General features: G+C 41.2%; 1 protein-coding gene across 2 annotated transcripts in view; it reads left to right on the top strand.

Annotated features, from left to right (window-relative positions):
• Positions 1-24214, top strand: part of caln2 (calneuron 2) — a 52474-nt gene that overhangs the window by 1828 nt on the left and 26432 nt on the right. Inside the window, exons 1-2 of one of the 2 annotated variants that reach the window (XM_072445827.1) lie at positions 690-938; positions 15493-15617. In XM_072445827.1, coding sequence (XP_072301928.1) covers positions 895-938; positions 15493-15617 — 169 coding nt within the window. In that variant the 5' untranslated portion in view covers positions 690-894. Of the gene's footprint in view, positions 1-689; positions 939-15492; positions 15618-24214 lie in introns of those variants that run through there. The other variant, XM_072445828.1, reaches the window with a different exon arrangement.

Raw genomic sequence — 24214 nt, 5'->3', positions numbered from 1 at the left:
ATTACAACAGTTTGGGTTGAGAATCAGTTTGCATGACTTCCAATATAATATAGATATTACATACTATAATTGTACTTGAATAATGTCCAACACTGGCCTCTAGTGGTTTTTCTACCTCTGACAACTCTTTAAACAGGTGTAAAGTCAAATGTCAAGTCCATTATAATCCATAAGAAGTTTTTAAATCAGGAAGAGGAAGCTTCACAAGGAAATGTGTATGTGTATTTTTAGTGTCAGTTCCAGGAAGGGCATCTAGTGTAGAACCTATGCCAAATTACATGTGAACCACTGAGCGCTTGGTGATAGATGAGTCATGTTGCAGTAGCAGATGGGAAAAGGGGAAATAATAGAAGATAAATTCCTATATATAACTCATAAAGACACATTTTAAGATATTTTAGATATTGACATCTAACACAAAAAATCATTAAAACAGCTCATCTCCCGTTTGTCCGCTGCAGTAAGGTGCCTATTGCCGTTGATAAATGAGATCTGGACTGGTATCAAACCTCGACTGTGTTAACTCTCATTGCCAGATGCTCCGAAACTTCACCGCTATAAACCAATGTCCGAGTCAGTGACACGCGCACACGCACACCAAACCAAGAGCCTCGGCACAGCATTTCAGAGGGAGGCAGCGGTCCGTCTTCGTAGAACCAGACAGCGTTAACATCTCGGATATGTTCATGAGCTCGGGAGCAGCAGGCGGGTACAGCTGTGCGCTCCTCTCCTCCGCAGTCACAGACTTCCTGGGTGGCCAGTACTTTCTGACATCAAACGCAAGCTCTCACTAAATCAATTTTTGGAGTTTTTTCCCCCGAACCGTTCGAATAGGAGCATCGCCACCTCACTGACTTCAAATTTCAAGGTGTTTGGTGACCTGAAGCAACCTCTATGGATGTCCTGGAGGAGTTGTTTTTGGAGTCCAGATGTGTGCGGTAAGAGAGAGAAGGGGGAAGCGGACGGTGTTGCTGGGGGAGTTGTGCATGGTGCTGGTTTGTCCAAGGTGACTGAGGCAATGTCGCGCAGTCTGAGCTAATATGAAAGGACAGGGGGCTAGATCAATCAATCTAATAACATGTATGATTGGTTTAGTCGCTAGATTTAATATTACCACACGGGCTGTCTTATTGCTGCGCGTCTGCTATGATGTATTGAACAAGTGACCTTTTTTGTAGATGAAAATGTGCTTTTTTCTATGTAACTTGGCCTTGAGGTCTTTTAAATTAAAATATGATGAATAGTTATTGTCATTTCATTGCTGGTGGTGAGGTGGCATGTCGTGTAAGAAGCGCACATCTATACCAATCACAAATACAAAATGTTATCTAGAAGAACCAGATCATATTAATTCAGTCTTGGATGAAGTTAAATCATCCATATTTGCATATTTGGATAAGCAAGCAACAGTCCAAACAACCTACTTTTAATTTTTTTTTTTTAAACATGCTGGGCATAGTTGTTTTATAATGTCTGTTTTTTGTGATATCAGTTTTGTGCATGTGTGGTTTGGGGAATTAACAAACAAAAAAAAACAAAGTTGTGACTGTTGGCTGTCTGTGCTGTGCTGCCAATGCGTTTGGGTCTGTGGGGACAGAGGGAGGTGAGGAAACAACACCACCATCCTCTCTTTCTCACAGTTTGTCTGGTGTGAGGGCAGCATTACTCTGACAGGGACAAACACAGGACTACAAAAACGCCTGAATGCAAACAATTTCATTAAAAGAACAGGAAATGTATATGCAATGAAACTTTATGAAAAAGTGAAAGGGGAAACAAATGAGTTTGATTTTTGCAACAGTTCCAAGTCTGGATAAACAGATAGACTGGAAACAAATACGTATTTATCCAACATTTGGTGTTTATCCTTACTAGCACTTTCATGTCAAAATATGTAACCAGATAATGCACCCAACCCCTAAAATGGTTCCACTGACTACTTTAAAGTCCCCCCTATCTAGGTGTGAAGCTCTAAGCGCGTCCAAAAATAGACCATGTGGAAGGCCATAGATTGTGGTCAATACCATGAATCTGAAGTAGCTTTTGGATGTTTTAAAGTGTCACCACACCTTAATTCAGTCTTAGAACCTCAATATCATGTCTGTCTCACATCAATAGTGTTAGTTATTGAAGTTGATGAACTTACTTATAGGCTGTATGTTGAGTGTGCAAATTTATAATGATGTAGCATCATGTGCCCAAAGCAAATGTCATCAAAGGGTACATCTTAGAAAAATGTGGGCTAATTCACCAGAAAGTCTGAGGACCATTGCTCTAGACTTAAGAAACAGTTTTAGGACCACGGACAGCTCTCGCACAACGAGTGACTGCAGCAACAATACCAAGAGATAAATTGAGTTGTTTTTTTTCACACAAAATTTAATTTCAGAAACACAGATACTCAGCTCTAACCACTACAAACGACACTCAGGCTACGGACAATCAGGCTACGGAAATATGTCATCATAATTGCTGTTACAAATGTGATAGATCTAATTGAATTGCTATAATGACCTTTCATTGCTGTGGTCAAAGCTGTCATTATTCCGTGTGAAGATCCTATCAAATAAATAGCCATCCATCATTGTGTTGAATTTTTGTTATTTCCTCATGAAAATATTTGTTCTTTTAAGCAAATGTATGTAATTGTGTCTACTTGTGAGTCCTAAAAATGTTTACTGCTTAATTTCATATAAACTCCAGGGCTGTATTTATTTAGCTGTTTACATAATAATTAGTAGTTTGAGTCTTAAGGGGCAATACTTGTTTAGTAGTTGACTGGGTTTATACAAATGTATATGGAACATAGTTGAAGGAAAAAGGCACGGAGTCAGATAATGAATCTGCCTTTTCCCATTAAATTCACGTATATGTTTACTTACTGACTTTACTGAGCTCCTCCTCCTAATCATTTTTAGAGTTTTCGCCAGCATCATACCACGCCCCCTTTTACTTGATAAATCAATGCAAAGTCATGTCTTTAGTTGTATATATATATTAAGTCCATTAAATATATTCACTAACATAACCAGAAATAAACATTTCTCGTCAACCCCTTTAGGTTCCTGACTTTGATTCTTGGTTCCCTCTCTGTGGTCTTTAATCTGCTGTGATTACCTCAGTGTGGACTTATAGCTGGACTCCCCAGAGCTGCTCTGACCCCTGGGCTCAAACACACCTCTTTCAACTCTCCACCTTTCCTCCTACTCACTGCCTGTCTATCTTTTTATCACTCTATGTCTTTGTCTGCCGTTGTTCCCGCCCGGGACTTTATCACTTGGGGTTTTTCTGTAAAAGCGTGTCCTTGTCAACTCCGATATCTGTCCGTTAAGATGACAAATGTTTCTTTTCCCAAATAAGAAGTGAGAGGTTGGCAATACATTAGTGACATTGGGGAATGTTGTGTTTGTGTTTGTACAAGGGTAAATGCACTATTGAATTTTAGTCTATATATTTGCCTCTATTTTGCAATCGTACTCTCGAGGTCTAGGACATAAACCAGGAATCCTCTGGTATTAGACCCATCTGTGAAATGTTTCTCGGAAAACTCATCAAGAACAGTGGACAGCAATGCAGTGGTTTATTGTAATTAAATTGTGACAATTATCTCTTCCTTTAACCTACATTGACTATGATAAATTGAATTGAACTTAAATACAGAAAGAAAAAAAAAGATTAACAAACCAAAACCAAAAAACTGCAGTGTTTCAAGAGCATTAGAATAAAATTAATGACACTTACAAGAACTGCAGCAGTAAAATGCCAAAATAGTCCATAAAAATGAAGGACAAGAACAATTAAATACTTTTTCATGGTCTGTCACTGCTTGTTTCCTTTGAAAAGTTATTACTTTGCCAGAAATGTTCCACAGTATAAACTAATTGTATTGCAATTATTCAATTAGTTTTAGTTTTATTGCTTAATAACGTCTTGAAAAACATGCATTCTTACTGTGGACTGTAACTTGGCTTGGTGAAATTGCTACAACAGTAATCATGGGAAAAATACAGCATGTATGGGAATTACAGATAGATAGACCCAAGATATGTGTTGGAATTTGAATTCTTTTTCTGCTGGTTTTGGCGTGAAGTGAGCGCCACTCTCATGGGAACAATTGCGTGAGCAGATGGACCGTTAAAATGTGTGCCTGTGTTAATTTTGTATCATATGTCTTCTTCATTTCTCCACAGATTCAATAATTGTTAGTTACATTTGTCAGAGTGCGAGAAATTGATGTGTTTCATCCCATTGCGGTCTATTAATTACATCTTAATCACAATCGCTGCCCTGAGAATGTACATATTTCTATAATGTATTCATAATCATTTAGCGAGGAACTGCAAACACGGCAACCAACATGTTTGCCCCAGTGACTGTACATGCATGTGTTCCTGACGGCCCGCGAGCCAATGATTTAAATGCAGAATCATTAAAATGCACCTCAGTGAAATATGGAAAACGAGACCTAGTTGGCCGTCCATAACCTCCCATTGAAATATTTGCAAAGATGAAATGTGTCAGGTGAAATTGTATCTAATTGTATCAGTACAAGCTGTCAGTGTGAACAGTGACACTATCATTATGTGACAGTTATAACTTCAATCCAAGTCCAAAGGAGTTATTAAGTCCATTATTATTCCTGTCTCTTAAATTAACCCTATGCCATATTTGTCCTTGAATCTTTCTAAAAATAAAAAGGACTGGGTACTTGTCTTAGAGTGCAAAAATATTACCCAGTTTTCTCCAGTTGCACAGTTTGGGTGAAGCTCATAATGTTACTCTCTGGTTGGACATGAGCAGTAGATAGCAGTAGATAGAAACATAGCGGTAATTCTACAACTGTTTCCTAGCAACCATACTGTAAACAAGGGCCAACATCCATATACATGTATTGCATGTTTTGTCATTTGTGTGTAATAACAAAGAGTTATTTCTTTTAATATCTCCATGGAGACAACCAGGTGGCGGGCCCTCCACCTGAAAAGTTACTTTAACCTAAATGTAATATAAATGTATGTAGTTTAAATTTGATCCCCTTTTCTTTTCATAACATTTTTGGCATTGAAACTGTCTTCAAGTTCTGAGGTAAATTATTTATTCATTAAGTCAAAAATAAAGGTTGTAGACACACAATTTCCTTCACTTTTACTATTAAAAAAATGCTCACTATGTCTCCCTTGCTCTGCTTCATTTGAGAATCTGGAAGTGAATAGTACCTGTTATTATTACATTCATTGTCATGTTGAATTCAGGCTATTTCCTGATTCGCTGACATTTTTGACAGCAGATTTTGTCCTTGAAATCTGCTAAAAATAATGTTGTACATTTTGTGAGTCATACTTTCATACAGCAAAGACGCAGCCGGTGGTCACGGGCCATAGTTTATTAATGTGGTTTGTGTTTTGTTGAGCTTTAGAATGGCAGTTTCTACAAGATTTCCATCAAAGCTCAATCTGACTTTTACGCTTTGAGATTATTCGGACTTGATGTGTGAAAACAGGGTAGCAGAATCACAGCAATCTGCACTCTGTGATGTTGAAAGACATGCAATTTTCATTTAGCAAGAGCTTTGGTTCAGCCTCGTATCTCAGTCACTAACTACATGCTATTCAGTGTTAGCAAAAATATAATTTTTTGTACTAATATGTTCACCAGAGGCTATTCACTTATTGATTTGTTTTTAGAACAGTATGCATTTGATATGAAGGGATCAAGATCTGTTTTATGCTAGTTTAGTCCTGGTTTAGTGTGAGGTTTTGCGTCCTAGGACTAGAACAGGACCAAACCAAGTCCACATCAATTCTAAACTGGGCTCAAAACTAGTAAAATGTGAAATCAGATAGGATTTTGTCTGAGTCCTATAGTTCCCAGTTTAATCCTTGCTTTTCTCCTTTTCTAGTCCAGGTTTAGTCCTGGTCTGGGTCAGCTTTTGTCCAAGTTTAGTCTCTATTCTGATGTGGTTTGTTTGAACACAGCCTTTTTGCTTTAGTTTCAACCTTTTTTGCTCTAAACTTCTGGTTTAGTCCTATTTTTTCAATCCTGCTTGTGAAGCCAGTCCCATTTGGATCTTCTGATTTCCATTTTACATTCCATCGAATTTTGTACTGTTGCTTATCATTCTCTCGTCATTCAGTAGCGAGCTGCGGTGCATACAATAACAGTCTTGAGACCGAATTTCAATGAAGCCGAGAAAGATTAATGATTTATTTTCCGTCTAGAAATGTTTCCACTCTCATTTTGAACACGCAGAAATGATACGCTGCTCCTTTCTGTGGTAGTACAAGTGACAGAAGGTTGCCATGGTAACATCAATATAAGTTCAAGTTTGCCCGCAGGTAAGTTATGCACCTGCAACGATGTGACATTTTTTCAATATTTAAGGAGAAAAGCGCTCTCGTAATGCTGGTGTCCACAAGGTTTGTGCAGATATAGTGTTTTTACATTTACACACACGGGCTGTTGAGCTGCATCTTCTCTATGAAATATGTTTGGACGTATTTATTTATAGGTAGTTAAATTGTTAGTGATCATTTGTCAAAGTGAGTGCAGCAGGTATAAGGTGTGGTGGTCACTTTTTCCATCCAGTTGTTGTGTCCCTGTGACCCCTGTTTCACGTTCTAGTGACAGTGATGTGGCTGGTTCACATTGGAAGGGCATCTGGCATTAAAAAACTAAACTAAACAACAATTAGAGGTGGGCAGTGTATCAAATTAGCGATAATATTGTTTTGAAGATATGCATGTATGATTTTATAATAACTTCACCTTAATTAGGCTTAATAAAACATGAATAAAGATATAATTAGTAATGAACATAGTGTTTAAAGAGTAATTCAGACTTAGTAACTACTAAATTAAGGGGTTAAGAGTCAGGTAAAAGTTACGTCTTTGTTTGTGCTTTATTAAGGCCAATAAAAGTGTAATTATAATGTGTTATCAATGTGACATATATGAATATTATGTACATGATTTGTATTAATAAAAGAGATGAATACAAATAAAAATCTAATAAATTTATGTTTGAAGTGATTTTCCATAGGTCATTTTACAGTAATTTGTCTGATACTACAGCGCCTTAACTAAACCAACTAATACATTTTTTGGCACATTTTTGTTGTATTTTCAAAATATCATTTGAATAGTAGATTTTTTTGCCAATATTGCACCCAACCAACAACAACACAATTGTAATTTAGCCGTGCAACTGTTCCACTGTGAGAAAACAAGAGCTTTTAAGTGATAAACAGTAGCTTCCGGTAAGTTGGTCCCTGAAGATGTTCCATTTCCATCACATACATCACATACTTTCATTGTGTTCCCAGACAATGTTTTGTGTGAGGGAAAAAATGACAGTTTTGCATCGTCAGGTCCGTGTAGCTGCAGTGACCTGGGCAATTTGAATGTGCAGGTGGGACGAGCGTAGCACCAGTGGCAGATGGACCGAAGAATACTTTTCCTCTGAGTTTGGCACGTACACACTGCTTCTGCTTGCCCTCACCTGTCTTAAACACACATACACACACAGGAAGAATTTTCACACCTGATGTCCTCCACAGATCACTGAAACAGACCAGCTCCAGCCCCGAGGCACACAACCTTTTAAACTGTCTTTGCGGCTGCTTTTCCCTCGACACCGCTTGCACCAAGGACACAAATTTAAGAGGAGGTCTTTGATAAGGTTCAGCCTTGACTGAAAGGTACAAACTTCTGTCCATCGAGGTCACAGCAAAACCACATTTGATCTATTAAGTTTGGTGCAGAGTTATGACTCGCTGCAAGTTGCCAGGATTAGAAGTGATGTAAAGTATAGTCCACAATAGAGGAGGGCATTGGAGAAGGTCAGTGGCATAATAACATTACACTAGAGCTATTGTAATATTACATGAATGTAGAAATGTCAATTATGGTCAGTTATTTCATTAGTCTGGCAATAATTGAATCAAAAACATGTAATTATTGCAGCGTGACCAATAGAAGTTATGCAGGTGACCACGGCATTCTGAATTTTAGCAGTGAGTGGTAGACATGGGGAGTAACGGTATTTTCTCCTGTAATGCATCTGAAATGTGAAAGAAATGCATTATATAAAAGTGTGATAACTATGTAGTTGCTAACGTCTAAACCTCAAGGAAATCAAGGAACAACAGGAACACTGCAGCTGTGCTAACATTGATCACTGATGCAGACTTTGAGATTGCACAGTTGAAATGATTACCTTTCTTTCCTTACATAAAAGTCATTCGACGCTGCGTGTTGAGGAAATGACTGGTTGTGTGGCGAGTTGAAATGTCCTAAATCTCCACTCCTTTCTGTTTCAATGTTGGAGTATCAAGTAACTTTGAGCAAAACAGAACGCTTCATGGAGAAAAATGAGGCCATAAAAAAGCAAAGGAACATTCCCTCAGTTGTGCCACTCAGTCGAAATGTTGAAGAGCATTTGTGAAATAAGAGTGTCAAGCATATTCTCTAACAGGAGGAACATGTGAACCAAACCTCTTGTTAAGTCAGAGCTAAACCGCGTACATGTACATAATCGTTTATTCTCCCCAGCGTTTCCTCACCTCCTCGACACGACTCCTCAGCTGTCAATCACCTACAGTCCAGAGAGCCAATTAGAAGCAACCTGCCTCTCTTCTCTATGACCCTCTTTCCACTGTGGACAGGATTTACTACCGAGGAATTGAGAAGTCAAGGAGGCAAGGAGAAAACAGAATTGGGATGCGGCCAGAATGTGTCCAAACTATAAAAAGTAGCATCTGTAAAACACTGTTGTAAAAGCCTCTGCTATCACCGCGTCGAGGTGGTCATTGCAGTGTGTTTGAAGGTGCACTATAACACTTTTCTGGTTGGGAATGTGCCATATGCTTGTCACCATGGCGATATACGAGTTTAACGTCGTACTGTGGAACGTTCCCGGCAAAGCATCACTATCCCTCCCAAAAGGTGTTTCAATTCTTGTAACTTTTCCTGGTTAAACTGGTAATGTTTCCTGTTCTCTTCAGTATAGCGGTTTATTCCGTGTTTGTTAGCGCTCGTCCTGTTTTCTAATTAGCCAAACGACCAGGCTATTTTGGCTTTAATTTGCAGTTATTTGTTACGCTCCTTGAAAATTAAACTCAAATGAATAGACCAAATGGTGCAAACACAGCCTCAGTATTCCCGTCTAGGCAATTGTAACCACGTATTATAAAACATTATACTCTGCCAAGTGTGAATGCTTCAAGAAACATCCATATAAATTATTTTCTTTTTCCTTCCATTCTCTCGGTGCAATGCTCCAGGGACGTCCTCTGCCGTCTCTATCTCCGCACTTCGGCTCACCTCAGAACTCTGTGCACCACCAGCTCTCAGAATTGAAGACTTTTACACTGAAAAATCGTCTGACAACATGTATCTGTAAATGTGATGATGCCTTAGATCCTAGTGAGGTGTTTTTGTTAATGATAAAGAAACATACCTGAAGATGAACCACAAAACAGTTCAGTTTTTTTTATTTAGTTTACAGACATGTAGTGAATTACTATTATTTAGATGTGCATATCATTTGAATAATAGTAACATAGTGATGCATATACATAATAATATCAGACCATTTTTTAGAGAGAAGAGCGCATAAATAATTAAGAGGAGACGCCACAGACAAAAGCTCCAAAAAATGTGGTGAATTTAAGAAAATGTAACGCCAAGTTTTTACTCAAATTCTAAAAAAGGAAATCCTAAATCCACTTTTCTTTCTAATATGTCAAAAAATGAAATATGAAATTTAATCCGGGTGCTATCCATTTTTGTGTTTGGATCTGTAATTTGGAGGTTGTTTTTACTCATAAATTGCCTTATTTGCAAATTATTTGCAAAATTAACATTTATGTAAGTATACTACACAATGTACACATTGATTTCTCTAAATGTAAGATTTATTTCTTATTTACCTCGCTTTAAAGTTATGTTTGCCTCATAGTTACAGTATATTTGTATATATTTTAGTCTTCTGACTAAGTCTTCTGACTTAATTTGTACATATGCTATGCAATATAAGTGTCCCATTTTGTCACCACGGTCAGATGGCTGCATTCACACTTTGATTCGGGTATAATTTAGATGTAAACTTGGTACGATCCTGGTTTAGTTCCAGTCTGGTCTCAACGTTGATGTGCAAAGGTGAATGCACCTTTAAGCTATAAAAATCTGGTTTGGTTTAGTTTAGATTCATTTAATTTAGTTTAAACTGGTTTGTTTTGTTTTTGTTTATCATTTAGTATAGTTTGGTTTAGTTTTTAGTTTTTATTGTTATTTTTATCATCCCTTGCTTTCTTGTACAAATACAACGGGAAATAGACTACCATTGCCCACAAATGTGAGCACATCTTTGAATACAGGCTACAAGCTTTATTGATGGACTGTTTGATCTTCTTGACACAACACAATATCCACAGATGCGTCCGGGTGAAGCACTGACAGCCGCACGATATCGAGACAGAAGCCACAAGAAAGATCGTTCGATAAAACTTCATGATTGAACGGGCCGCTATTTATCCGAACAATACCAATACCACTGGGCTATATTTTTATGAGACAGCATTGAATTATGAAGTGATTACATAATTTGTCAGAGTGGCACGAGGAGGAGACAGCGGATGATTCTCCCAGAAATGAAAGGAAGAAAGACGGAGATACAACGCGCATGTTTCTAAATGGAGCTCCTTCCGACGGCGACCAGGGAATCGCACGCACACGGGCAGAAACGCACCTCACTTAGCATCCAAGTTCATGTAGACAGACTAACGCTGTATTTGAGACAGGATATTGTCAGGATGCTCAGTTTTAATCATGTTGAGGCTTATTGTCAGAGGATTTCCACGGTTTGTTTGATTAAGCTACAAGACCGAAATGAATGCGTGGATAATTAAATGGTGAATTGTCCCTTTAACGAGCCCGGGATTGTGTTGCCACGTTTCAGAGGATTTTCAGTCGGACTAATGTTGATCTAATGGAGATTCTAAGATGATAAATACTCAACTTTGTCTTTCAGGCAAAAGTATTCTGACAATTATTGTGATAAACGTTTTACCAGTGTGACTCAGCAGCTCGTTCGCTTGTTTCTCAACTGTTATGTTTCCTTTTTAATGTTGTTTTTGTTAATGTATCTTGATGGGCAATTACCACAGATTTACATGAAGTTTTTGTCATCCAGTCACAAGCCCAACAAATTATCCTCCTCATTCTGTTTTGCGGTGTTTGTCTGTACTACATCCATCCATCCATCCATCTTCTGCCGCTTCATCCGGGGCCGGGTCGCGGGGGCAGCAGTCTGAGCAGGGACTCCCAGACTTCCTACTCCCCAGACACTTCCTCGAACTCCTCCGGGGGGATCCCGAGGCGTTCCCAGGCCAGCCGAGAGACATAGTCTCTCCAGCGTGTCCTGGGTCTTCCCCGGGGCCTCTTCCCGGTGGGACATGCCTGAAACACCTCCCGAGGGAGGCGCCCAGGAGGCATCCGGAACAGATGCCAGAGCCACCTCAGCTGGCTCCTCTCGACGTGGAGGAGCAGCGGCTCTACTCCGAGCTCCCCCCGTGTGGCCGAGCTCCTCACCCTATCTCTAAGGGAGCGCCCAGCCACACGGCGGAGGAAACTCATTTCGACCGCTTGTATCCGCGATCTTGTTCTTTCGGTCATTACCCAAAGCTCATGACCATAGGTGAGGGTAGGAACGTAGACCGACCGGTAAATAGAGAGCTTTGCCTTTCGGCTCAGCTCCCTCTTCACCACAACGGTCCGATGCAGCGACTGCATCACTGCAGCCGCTGCACCGATCCGCCTGTCGATCTCACGCTCCATCCTTCCCTCACTCGTGAACAAGACCCCGAGATACTTGAACTCCTCCACTTGGGGCAAGGACACCCCACCCACCTGAAGAGGGCAAGCCACCTTTTTCCGGTCGAGAACCATGGTCTCGGATTTGGAGGTGCTGATTCTCATCCCAGCCGCTTCACACTCGGCTGCAAACCGTCCCAGTGCATGTTGCAGGTCCGGGTTTGATGGAGCCATCAGGACAACATTGTCTGCAAACAGCAGAGATGAGATCCTGTGGTCCCCAAACCGGACACCCTCCGACCCCTGACTGCGCCTAGAAATTCTGTCCATAAAAATTATGAACAGAACCGGTGACAAAGGGCAGCCCTGGCGGAGTCCAACATGCACTGGGAACAGGTCTGACTTACTGCCGGCAATGCGAACACAACTCCTGCTCCGGTCATACAGGGACCGGACAGCACTGAGCAAAGGGCCCCGGACCCCGTACTCCCGGAGCACCACCCAAAGGACACCCCGAGGGACACGGTCGAAAGCCTTCTCCAGATCCACAAAGCACATGTGGACTGGTTGGGCAAACTCCCATGAACCCTCAAGCACCCGATGGAGGGTATAGAGCTGGTCCAGTGTTCCACGACCGGGACGAAAACCACTCTGCTCCTCCTGAATCCGAGGTTCGACTATCGGTCGGATTCTCCTCTCCAGTACCTTGGAATAGACTTTACCCGGGAGGCTGAGGAGTGTGATCCCTCTGTAGTTGGAACACACCCTCCGGTCCCCCTTCTTGAACAGAGGGACCACCACCCCGGTCTGCCAGTCCAGAGGCACGGTCCCCGAACGCCACGCGATGTTGCAGAGACGTGTCAACCAAGACAGTCCTACAACATCCAGATACTTTAGGTACTCAGGGCGGATCTCATCCACCCCCGGAGCCCTGCCACCGAGGAGTTTGCGAACAACCTCAGTGACTTCAGCTTGGGTGATGGATGAGCCAGCCTCCGAGTCCCCGGTCTCTACTTCCTCTTCGGAAGACGTGACTGAGGGATTAAGGAGATCTTCAAAGTATTCCTTCCACCGTCCGACGACATCCCCAGTCGAGGTCAGCAGGTCTCCACCCGCACCGTAAACGGTGTTGGTGAGACACTGCTTCCCCCTCCTGAGGCGCCGGACGGTTTGCCAGAATTTCTTTGGTGCCGACCGATAGTCCTCCTCCATGGCCTCCCCGAACTCCTCCCAGGCCCGGGTTTTTGCCTCTGCGACAGCACGTGCCGCGGCTCGCTTGGCCTGCCGATACCCGTCGATGACCTCCGGAGACCTACAAGCTAGAGTGGCCTGATAGGCCTCCTTCTTCAGTCTGACGGCATCCCTTACTTCCGGTGTCCACCACCGGGTTCGGGGGTTGCCGCCACGACAGGCACCGGAGACCTTGCGACCACAGCTCCGAGCAGCCGCATCAACAATGGAGGCGGAGAACATGGTCCACTCGGACTCAATGTCCCCAGCCTCCCCCGGGACATGGGAGAAGCTCTCCCGGAGGTGCGAGTTGAATACCCTACTGACAGAGGGCTCCACTAGATGTTCCCAACAGACCCTCACAATGCGCTTGGGTCTGCCAAGTCTGTCCGGCTTCCTCCTCCGCCAGCGGATCCAACTCACCACCAGGTGGTGATCGGTTGACAACTCTGCCCCTCTCTTCACCCGAGTGTCCAAGACACGCGGCCGGAGGTCTGATGACACGACAACAAAGTCGATCATTGACCTCCGGCCTAGGGTGTCCTGGTGCCATGTGCACTGATGGACACCCTTGTGCTTGAACATGGTGTTCGTTATGGACAATCCGTGGCTAGCACAGAAGTCCAATAACTGAACACCGCTCGGGTTCAGATCGGGGAAGCCGTTCTTCCGGATCACCCCTCTCCAGGTGTCACTGTCATTGCCCACGTGGGCGTTGAAGTCCCCCAGTAGAACAACGGCGTCCCCGGTCGGTGCACTGTCCAGTACCCCTCCCAAGGACTCCAAGAAGGCCGGGTACTCTGCACTGCTGTTCGGCCCGTAGGCCGCCACAACAGTGAGAGACCTGTCCCCCACCCGAAGGCGGAGGGACGCGACCCTCTCGTTCACCGGGGTAAACTCCAACACGTGGCGGCTGAGCTGAGGGGCTATCAGCAAGCCCACACCAGCCCGCCGCCTCTCCCCGCGGGCAACACCAGAGAAGTGGAGCGTCCAGCCCCTCTCGAGGAGATGGGTTCCAGAGCCCAAACTGTGCGTGGAGGTGAGGCCGACTATATCTAGTCGGTATCGCTCAACCTCCCCACAAGCTCAGGCTCTTTCCTCCCCAGCGAGGTGACATTCCATGTCCCCAGAGTTAGTCTCTGTGTCTGGAGATCTGGTCGCCGAGGCCCCTGCCGTCGACTGCCGCCCAGATCTCTCTGCACCGGCCCCTTATGGATCCTCCTGCGGGTGGTGGGCCCACGGGAGGGCGGCCCCACGTCGCTCTTTCGGGCTGTGCCCGGCCGGGCCCCGTGGGGTAAGACCCGGCCACCAGGCGCTCGCCATGGAGCACCCATCCCAGGCCTGGCTCCAGGATGGGGCCCCGGTGACGCCGATCCGGGCGACGTAAACTGCCTTGTTCGTATTGTCATCATAGGGGGCTTCTGAACCGATCTTTGTCTGACCCGTCACCTAGGACCTGTTTGCCTTGGGAGACCCTACCAGGGGCATGAAGCCCCCGACAACATAGCTCCCGGGATCATTCGGGCACTCAAACCCATCCACCACGTTAAGGTGTCGGTTCAAGGAGAGGTGTCTGTACTACAATTCTTGTTAAAAATGGATATTCTCCCTGCTCCAGCCTAGTCTTTTAATCTAACGGTTTGGGATTAAAAAAATGATTAAAATGACTAAGATTAAGAAAACTGTATATTTTTGTGAAATTATGTAAAATTACTTCATTAGCCACTTGAATAAACCCTATTGACCTTAATTTTAAATATGTTGGAATTTTAGGTGATCACAGACAACAATCTAATTTAGCTGTAGGGGTCGCAGATTGGTTGCCCAGTTACTTCGGGGGTCCCGGTCTGAAAAGTTTCCGAACCCCTGCTCTAGAGAAATGTGGTCTCTGCATGTGACCTTCCTTTAATGTTGCCTGGGTTACCTGTCAGGAGCAGATCTGTCTTGAGCTATTCATTATCTCTTAAAGAGGCACTATGAATCTTTTCTGTTTGTCTAAATGTATATTTATGGCTAAAAACATTTATTCTTACTGTGAATGGACCCATAGTAAGTGGCCTCGCGTGACCCAATTTTTAGCCTGGTGTTGCAAATTGGTTCTCACTATGGAGAAGTGGACAATTTCAAAGCTGTGGAATGTTCGAGGAAAAGCAAAAGCATCTCCATGGAAACAAGCAATAAAACGTAGTAATGTTTTGTCTTACTTTGAAAATTTCCGAATTGGGTATGATTAAAGGGTAGCACAAATGTTTTTGTTTGTTTTTTAATATATATGAACAAAAAGCTTATCTATATCCATTCCCTTTTGGAAATGTGCGGTTTATTATATGAATATGTAAATTATGTTGTAATATTTTCCTTGGCACAAACTCAAACTAAATAAAGCACTCAATCACTAAACTGTTGAACTCATCTTGAAAACTAACTGAGGATGTTTGTGTTCTGTCTTTAGGGAGAAGATGCCGTTCCACCATGTGCGGGCGGGTCTGCTCTATCCAGACAACTACCTGAGCAACTCCCTGGCCGAGGGCAACGAATCCTTCCAGCTCACCAGCATTTCCACAGAGGAGCTGGGAGGTGAGTGCACTTCCACACTCCCGCTGGTCCCGGGAATACTGTCCCACAAGAGGAAAAGAGGGAGGGGAGGGAGAGTGTTAGGTGGGAGGCACTGGTAATTAATGTTACGTTGCTGGAACAACGCCGTTACAATAGTCCAATTCTTGTGGGAAGAGGTTTTTCCCTTCAGCCGGTTACTCAAAGCTTGACTGGCTGCATTGCTTTCCAATTATGTTCCTGAGGAAATCAAATCAGCAGCAGCGCGATTTAAAATGACTTAAGGAGGTAAAGTGTATCATGGGGACTGCTTGAGTAGAACAACTGTGTATAATAAGTTAAAGCGGCATAAATCTGTGATAGCATTTTATTGCTATTTGAATATGACAAAGTATTTTACAATCTGAGTCGCGTTTTCTCCATTAAATGTTTTATGCCTGATCAAAATACACGTCCATCTTCTTGTCTTAAGGTCTGTTCTTTGGTTTATCAGCTGTAGATTTGAAGAGAAAAAGCCTGGATTTGAAGACAGAGTGCAGTGTGATCGAAATCATTTGTGATGCAGATATTTGAGAATCTATCGATTTATTTGGATTTAAGAGTTCAAAAGTCCATCATCCACTTATGAACAACCGCTTAAACAACTATATTTAAAGTACTAAATGTGTTCTATTATCTCGATTAGTGGGTACTGGCTAATACAATGGTTTGATCCTTGTCATCTAAAATTCAGGAAACGCTTCTTTTCTGCTTGTGTGGAGATGTTATTACATTAAAATGATTGGTACCACTTTATAATAACTAATTAATTAATACATTGTATACATGTATGACAGATAAGACAACATTTAACCTACACTTAACTAAACATGAACAAAGACTTATTTCATAATGAACAAATAGTTTATTAAAAAGGATTCAGGTTTAGTCATTATGGAATTCATACCATAACTCCTAAACCCTTAATTAGGTAGTGACTAAGCCTGAATTATTTTTAATTAAATATTATTCATGATTAATTAGGCCTTTGTTCATGCTTATTAAGGCTAATTAAATTGTAGGTACCATAAAGTGTTACCACCGTATCTGTCACACATAAACAATTACAGACAAAATACCTTGAAATACATTTTTACAGAATTGACTTCTTGACTCACCTGCTTGTCAATTTACTTGGAACAATTCAGGCAAAGTATTATTATCTCCATGGAGACAATGAGGTGGCCAACTCTCCAACAGAAAGTTACATAGTGCACCTTTAAAGTGCTTTGTTCAGTACCACTGCTGCTGCTGCTGATGCTGGTGAAGGAGGAGTTAATCTTGTCTCTGTGTTTGTCTCAGCTTGTTTCTAAATGCTCTCGCTCTCTTGTGTCCAAACATGTGGCCTATTGTCGCACGCTCGACTGCACCATAGTATGCCGTACTTTGTAGCATAAATCTTTTAACCCAGTGTCCCTTATGGCAGCCGGCTCGCCTCAGCCTTGTTCACGCAATAAGTGGAGGAAATGTCCCTTTAGCTGTCTGTTTTGCTTAGGAGAAAATTACATGAGATATAAATATGAAGAAATAAACATGACACCAAAGCAAGTTTGCTTTTTCACTTTTCTGGAATGGCCACATCAAATGTCCAGGGCCCTGTGTGCACAGGAGTTTGTTAATATGTAAATATGCAAATAACTGTGTTTGCATATTTGGCAATGTTTGAAGTCAAAGGGGCTGCAATTATAAATGGACCAGCATAAAACCTGCTAATTACGAGGATTTATATGTGGAAATATGTTGAGTAGAAGTAACTGTACAGTTGTTATGTAAGACCCAGATATTTTTTAATATAAAAAGGCAGTGCCCAGTTTTTTTCAAGTAGAAAATTAACATTTGTTTTGCTCCATACTGATATATTGTAAACACAGCTCTTTGGCTCAAAATGGAGCCGCTAATGATAGAGGGTTTCAGCAGGTTTTAATTCCTTTATTTACCCAGTTTGGTCGATTGAGAACCGATTCTCATTTACAACAACGACCTGGTCAAGAAGCAGCAGGACAAAGAACAGAAACACAATTCATACAACATAACACAAAGATAAAACATTACATCATTCACACATTAGACCATTTACATTAAAAAGTGTTAAAGAGCCACTTAATGGAAATGGGGGAAATGGAATGAGGAGTGAGCAACCTGCGAGAAAGAAGGGTTGGCCAATTAGCGAGAGAATACAGATTACAGAGATGAGTATTAGTTTGTGGAGGAGGGTTTTTAAATGATATCATCTACAGGTGACAGTGACTCTGCTCCGGTCTCTGGTGGGAAACTCATCGTGGTGAATTAATGAAGTGATCATTGGACTGCCGCAAACAGTTTCAAATTATAGCTCTGTTTTTCACATTTTCAGACAATATAAAACAGGTACAGCCCCTTTAAATTCCCCTGAATGTAAATGTGAAATGAAATTGTCTTGATTAGTTTGCAGATTCTGTGCCAGTTAACAGTTTGAAAGCTATGCATTGTGGTAGTTGAAGTAGTGGTAGTAGTCATTGTAATGAGAGGCATGATTAGACATTATCCCCCTCGCTCCCTGTACCCACGGGCAGAAGAACAGAGGATCGGTGGCAGTGTGAGCTCTTCTAATCCCCTGTAAAGAGAATCTCCAAGTCGGTCCTGGATGATTTGTTCCAACAGATAGAAGGTAGAAAGCGAGTTAATCACCGCAGCGTTTGGTGTTCTTCTCCTTTTCTCCTGAAGTTTTGAGTTGTTTCATCCATCACCGAAAGAGCGGGTCGAGTCCTAGGGGTGCTCTCTTCCTTCACACAGGAGGCGCGTACATCAGAGGGGGGGCCATTCGAATCAGCTCCAGTGCTGCATACAAATATATTTCACTTTGTTTTGGAGAGCCAGAGAGATCCGTGTTCCCTCTCCCCTGACAGCTGCTCATTCACACTTTACTTGGCGAGAGGAGAAAATGAGAGCGCTGTAGTGGCACCAGTCTGGTTATCGTCAGCCTCAGAGGAGGTTCACAGCATTGGATATAAAAGAGTGAACTTTTAACGCTTTAGCTGGTGAAAATGAGGTGGAAATGGAGACTATAGGTCTCTGTGGATTTTAGTTTAATTTTGTTCTGCACACCTGATACAGCCGGCCTGATGAAGTACAATGTACTCAGTGTTACGACCTGTAACTTAAACATAATGAGCGATATTTACAGGTTTACAGAATGATGAGAAATTAGAACTGTTGCAATAGCAAAATTCTTCATTCTAGTCGTCCTCGGAACTCAGACCTGGGAGTGAAAAGTCAGAAAAAACGACTCAATCGAGTAATACAAACAAGTAAATGGCTCAAATCAGCAAAAATGTGGATGCAATCAAGTTGATTTAATCACCCAGACATTATTATTACATTTATATTATCATTATTAGATTATAAACCATAGTTTGAATGTTCGCTTTTTGTTTACCTTAGTCCTGCTGTTAGCAGCATTAGCATGACAGATGCTGCAGCCCATTTGTAACTGCAGAAGCTCAAAGGCTGCGCAGGAGCAGGTTCACACACGAGTGGACAATGGAGAGCAAATAAAAGTAAAATAACACAAGTAACACTAATGAAGGTGTTTATCTTTCACCAAATGCAAGGTGCAGCTTCGTGTTGGAAGCCAGTGTGAATATACAAGCCGAGGACTGGACGCACCAACAGTCGTTAAAATGTTGCATATATAACAGGAAGCTGAAACCCATAACAACCTCAAATATTGAGCAAACCCTTGTATTATGTAATTGGCGGCACATGGTGGTAGTCTTTACTTTTTATTGTTATCTATTTATTGTTAAAAAAGAGTTTTGAGATACAAACATCTACCTTCATAAACACAGGACCGTAGTCACCTCGGCCATTGAGCCATTAACATAATAATAATAATAATCAGCAATTCTCAATCTGTGACTCCCCATCCACCGCATTAACTTAAATACTTCTTTGTAGTCGTACTGGTAAATACAAGCTAGGTAAGAGTGTAGTATATTAATATGGTGATATAGATTCTGACTATGTATAAGAGCATTAGAGCATAAGTCTAAGATTGCACACACAATATAAATTACATATTAGGCATAACCAGATGCCTTTATGTCATTTCATTAGCAAACAAACTGTCCAGCTTGATTGCTTTCATTCAGACACTTGTATGTTGGATGGGGCAGCGTGGGTCGCCTCTCACCTTGCTGTTCCTTTTTTGGACCAATTTTGGTATTTGGTAATTTACTGACCACTGCAGGAACCAGTTTTAGTGATGCCCGAACCCACTTGACAAGCCATCACAATTAGGCCTCTGGCAAACTCCAATCCGTGTACAGTATTTGTCAGGTTTTCCTACTTCTTCTTACACGTCAAGTTTGAGGACAAAATGTTCTTACCGCTATATATATCCCAGTTGTTGACGATGTGTATTCTTCACTTCCTCTGGTTAGAATCTTGATCAGTCTTTAATTTGTATACACATTAATGAGCGTCAATATGAGCAAGGGCTGTGAAATATGGTGCTAAATATCAAATTACAATCTCATCCCTGCGATGATCCGCTATTTTGGCCATGTATATCGTATTTGCAGCTGGCGGGAATGTGTAAACTTCTGTTGTTTATTATATTATTTATAGATTTATGAATTTAGTTTATGGAGTAAATTAAGATTAGGCTGGTCGGTTGTTGGAGCTAACGCGTTAACTATATCCCACACCATTTTCCTTAACTGTCCCTAAACTGAACCAAACCCTAACCTTAACCATTTCCTAACCTTATATCTAGTTTCCTATTCTTCTTATTCTACAACCCTGTTCCTAATATTCATCACTTCGATTTCGAATGACCAATCACAGGACGTCCCTCTCGTTCGTACTATCTAGTTCCAGCCAGGTTGTATGTCATTCTGTAGATCATTATAGGCACGTTTCAGACCCTCCACCAAAACGTACACCAAGTGCTCCTTTAATTGAGATCATGATTTAGTAGCAAGACTGAAAAAAGGAAGCACCAATCTGCTTTTCCTTATCAGCCGGCATTTAGAATCTTGAATAAAAAGGGGAGTAAAATGGGAGATGAGCACTGAGTACAGATAGTTCCATTACACTGTGTGGGAAGAATGACAATGAAGCAGAAACGCTGATGAACTTCATGCAAAATTCATTGTTTCGAGTTCAGAAAAAAAGGATGGAGGCAAAGTAAGATTTGTCCACCCTGTGTCTCCTCCCAATTATGTGACTGCAGAGGAGACTTGACACCATCGCCCACCAACAGAAACACACAGCGAGCAAAGTCGAGAGTGTGAAAAGAGTATTCAAATGTGACTCTCTCGAGGGACGGACCAGCGGTGATGTGAGAGCTCATTTTAGTGGAGGTTTGCAGGTAAAATCTGTAACCTTTCCGATGTTCATTGTAAAGGCTGATGCGGTTTCATGAGTTGGCTCTAATTAACTTTATTTCTTTCAGTTTTTAAGAATATTAAGCACAGAACAGAGAACAATACAGAGCGTGACCAGAAAGCAAAAAGAAAACTGTTTAATAGTGCATCTGCTGGAGCTGATTCCCCCCTTCCTTGTTTTATACGCCATTCTAGATTGTTTTTTTCCACACTATTATTTTTCTCGAGGTCCAGTTAAGTCCTTGCTTTGACTTGGTCCCGTCCTCCATGGAAGGCGCTTTCAGTCGCCATTGGTTTAGAATAGATCTGGTCTCCAAGTTTAAAACAAATTTACAGTCCTGAGTCAGTCATTGTTAATTCATGCCTGGTTTATAATTAAATCCCAGTTTCAATGATTATAGTCCTATTTATGGTTGCCGTCAGACGTGAAACTGCAGAGACGCACTGACACCACATCCATTCATCTGGAGGAAACTCAGACCCACCACTCTTTGTAGTGGCAGCATCTCTCTAACGCACACTCTTTTCCTCCACACCCCCGGGACCTTATTTAGTCTCTGCATTGTAATTAGTGTATTTAATCAGCCTGTTTTATTCCATGGTATTGTTTGTTTTATGCGCGGATTAGTCCTGTTTTGGACTCATTAGTTTGAGAGAGATATCACATGCTAACCCAAATATTTTCTGAGCTGGCGTTGTGTGAATCACTGGTTTTACAACTGTGAATTTGCTCACCTCTCACTCGCTCTCTCGCTCTCTCGCTCCCTCGCTCCCTCGCTCCCTCGCTCTCTCGTTGCTGAGCAGACTGATTGATTGACAGGTAATTGGGCGCTCACTTACTGGAGTGTTTTGCTAAACCCTCGTGGGACAAAAGATCAATTCACTTCAAAATGTGAGCGTTATTGTGAAAGTATGTCAGTTGTAGTGTTCCCTTGGGCTTTGTAAAAACACAATTTCTTTTTTTAGATTAGAGTAGCCTTTATTGTCTCCATAGGGAAATTTGTCCCCTACCTTTGACCTAATCTCCTTGAATGTTGCTGGGGCGTCTCCTCAGGAGCAGTGGTCGCTTGGGGGACCCATCTCCAGATCTTGAGCTCTGTTTGGTCAGAACTACCTTTGCTGGACAAATTTACATGTTGATACAATGTACATTTTTGGATTTAAAGTTTGACTATTTTTATAATGTAGACCTATTACCTAAAACATAATAGATGGAAAAATAATAATGCATACTATACATACATAATACATTCATTTAAATTCAAAATTTCATATTTTTGTGGGGATAATTCAGTGAGGATAATTCAGATGAGAAATAGGCTGAGATAAAAATGATCATCCATCCTTTAATTTGTCCTGATATTGGCACAACAGTAGCACTCCTAATGTAATCTCACACATCAATGCACATAATATTGCTCTAGAGTTATGTGGTATTTGGCTGAAAGCAGTTACTGAGTCTGAACCACTTTTAAAAGTTCCCATTTATTAAAATTAACACTAAAATGATGAAAGGGCTGTTTGTAATCACAGGCTGGATACACGCATTAATCAAGTCATTAGCACTGGCTTTCCCTGTTTTACAATGGAAGCATAAAGCCATTAGTGTCTAGCTCTGTGATGTATCGGAAGCGTTCAGGAAATCAATGGGAATCAAAGGTTAAAGAGTTTAGGAAAATTATTAATCTCAACCCTCTGGTCACCTTGGAACCCTCGAGGGTCATTTTGAGTAACTTTTTTTTCTCAAACCTCAATAACCTTCAATATTTCTGGCAGTGTTTAGGTCAGTCCCATAAACTGTCCCCCAGTATCATAAATCGAGTCAAGTTTTAAAATGCCACCATGTTTTTTAATCTCACAGGTTCAATAGTTTGTATAAAAGGGTTTGTTTGTCACGTTCGCTCCTGATTTTTAAACGGCCAAAAAATCCTCATCAATGTTCTACTTTTAGATCTCTTCAGCTACCTCACACATTACATTTCCAGACTTATTTATTTAATTACTTATTTTCAAAATTAAAAGTGTGAAGTGGAAAACTCTAGCTAAATTTATATATGTCAATAATCAATAATGGGAAAACATTTGGTGCATTACTGTGTTTTGAAATTGATCAGTTTATATTAGAAATATAATAATATATTCCCCTTCGGGACCCTCAAGGGTCCCATTATTAAAAAGCCATAAAATACACATAAATATTTTTTCTACTTTCAAAAGTCAGAGCTCTTTGTTTATTTCTACTCTTCTCATAGATAGGCAAACTTCATTTATATTATTCTTATTTTTTTTTAATTTAAAACACCATATAGCCTTAAAAGTAAACCCCCCCAAAAAATCACATATTTTCACAACTATATATCTTGAAACATATTTATTAGAGCCTAGTATGAGGCAATGATTCATGGTGAAAAAAGATTTGGTGCATTACTGTGTTGTGCTGAATGGGAGAGGCCTATATTCCACATCTGACACCTTGTCCATACTGATATGTGATCTTCTTTGGGTTCTCCATAACCTGACCTCTAATCCTCTTCTTCATCTTGGCTGCAGAAGTTCTCTTCTTCGATCAACGGTATAACAGCCTCAAGAGCCTTCTCTTTACTAAAGCCTCTACTCACTTTCTAATCCCAAATGGCATCTATAAAAATGACCAAAGCAGTTACTTGTCTTTATTTACATCTAAAAGATATCAGCCAACTTTGTGACGGCTAATAAAAGGAGACACGTTGATCTTTGAGGTCCACTTGTTTTGACACTTGTCTCTCGCCTGAGTTATGTGTTCACACAGGGGCCACAGGGGGCAGTCACAGGGTCACAGTGTCCGTGCTGGAATCTTTATCTTTATGAAATAATTTTGTTCATATTTGTTTTGGAATCCAAGGTGATAAACGTGACATTTTAATATAAACCTCTCCCATACAAACACATTGATGCACCAACTTTTTTTTCACCGTGATTTATTGACATATCCTAGGCTCGAATAAATTTAGCTCAACTTTTCCACTTCACACTTTTAATTTTGGAAATATGTCATAAACAATGAAGTGTACTTTTCTGGGGGAAAAAAGCCTTATAATATTAAAAATAAGCCTTATATATGCAAAGTATGTACACATGTATAAGACAAGATAAGATAAGATAATCCTTTATTGTCCCACATGGGGAAATTTCATTGGTGCAACGCAGGAAGATACAAAGGTAGATACAGAGGTA

Source organism: Eucyclogobius newberryi, unplaced genomic scaffold (assembly GCF_026437365.1).
Source record: "Eucyclogobius newberryi isolate DKJ021-1_F unplaced genomic scaffold, fEucNew1.0.hap1 SCAF_15, whole genome shotgun sequence".
In the NCBI taxonomy this organism is placed as follows: domain Eukaryota; kingdom Metazoa; phylum Chordata; class Actinopteri; order Gobiiformes; family Gobiidae; genus Eucyclogobius; species Eucyclogobius newberryi.
The sequence above is the reverse complement of the archived record's forward strand: the minus strand, read 5'-3'. Positions and strand labels throughout refer to the sequence as shown.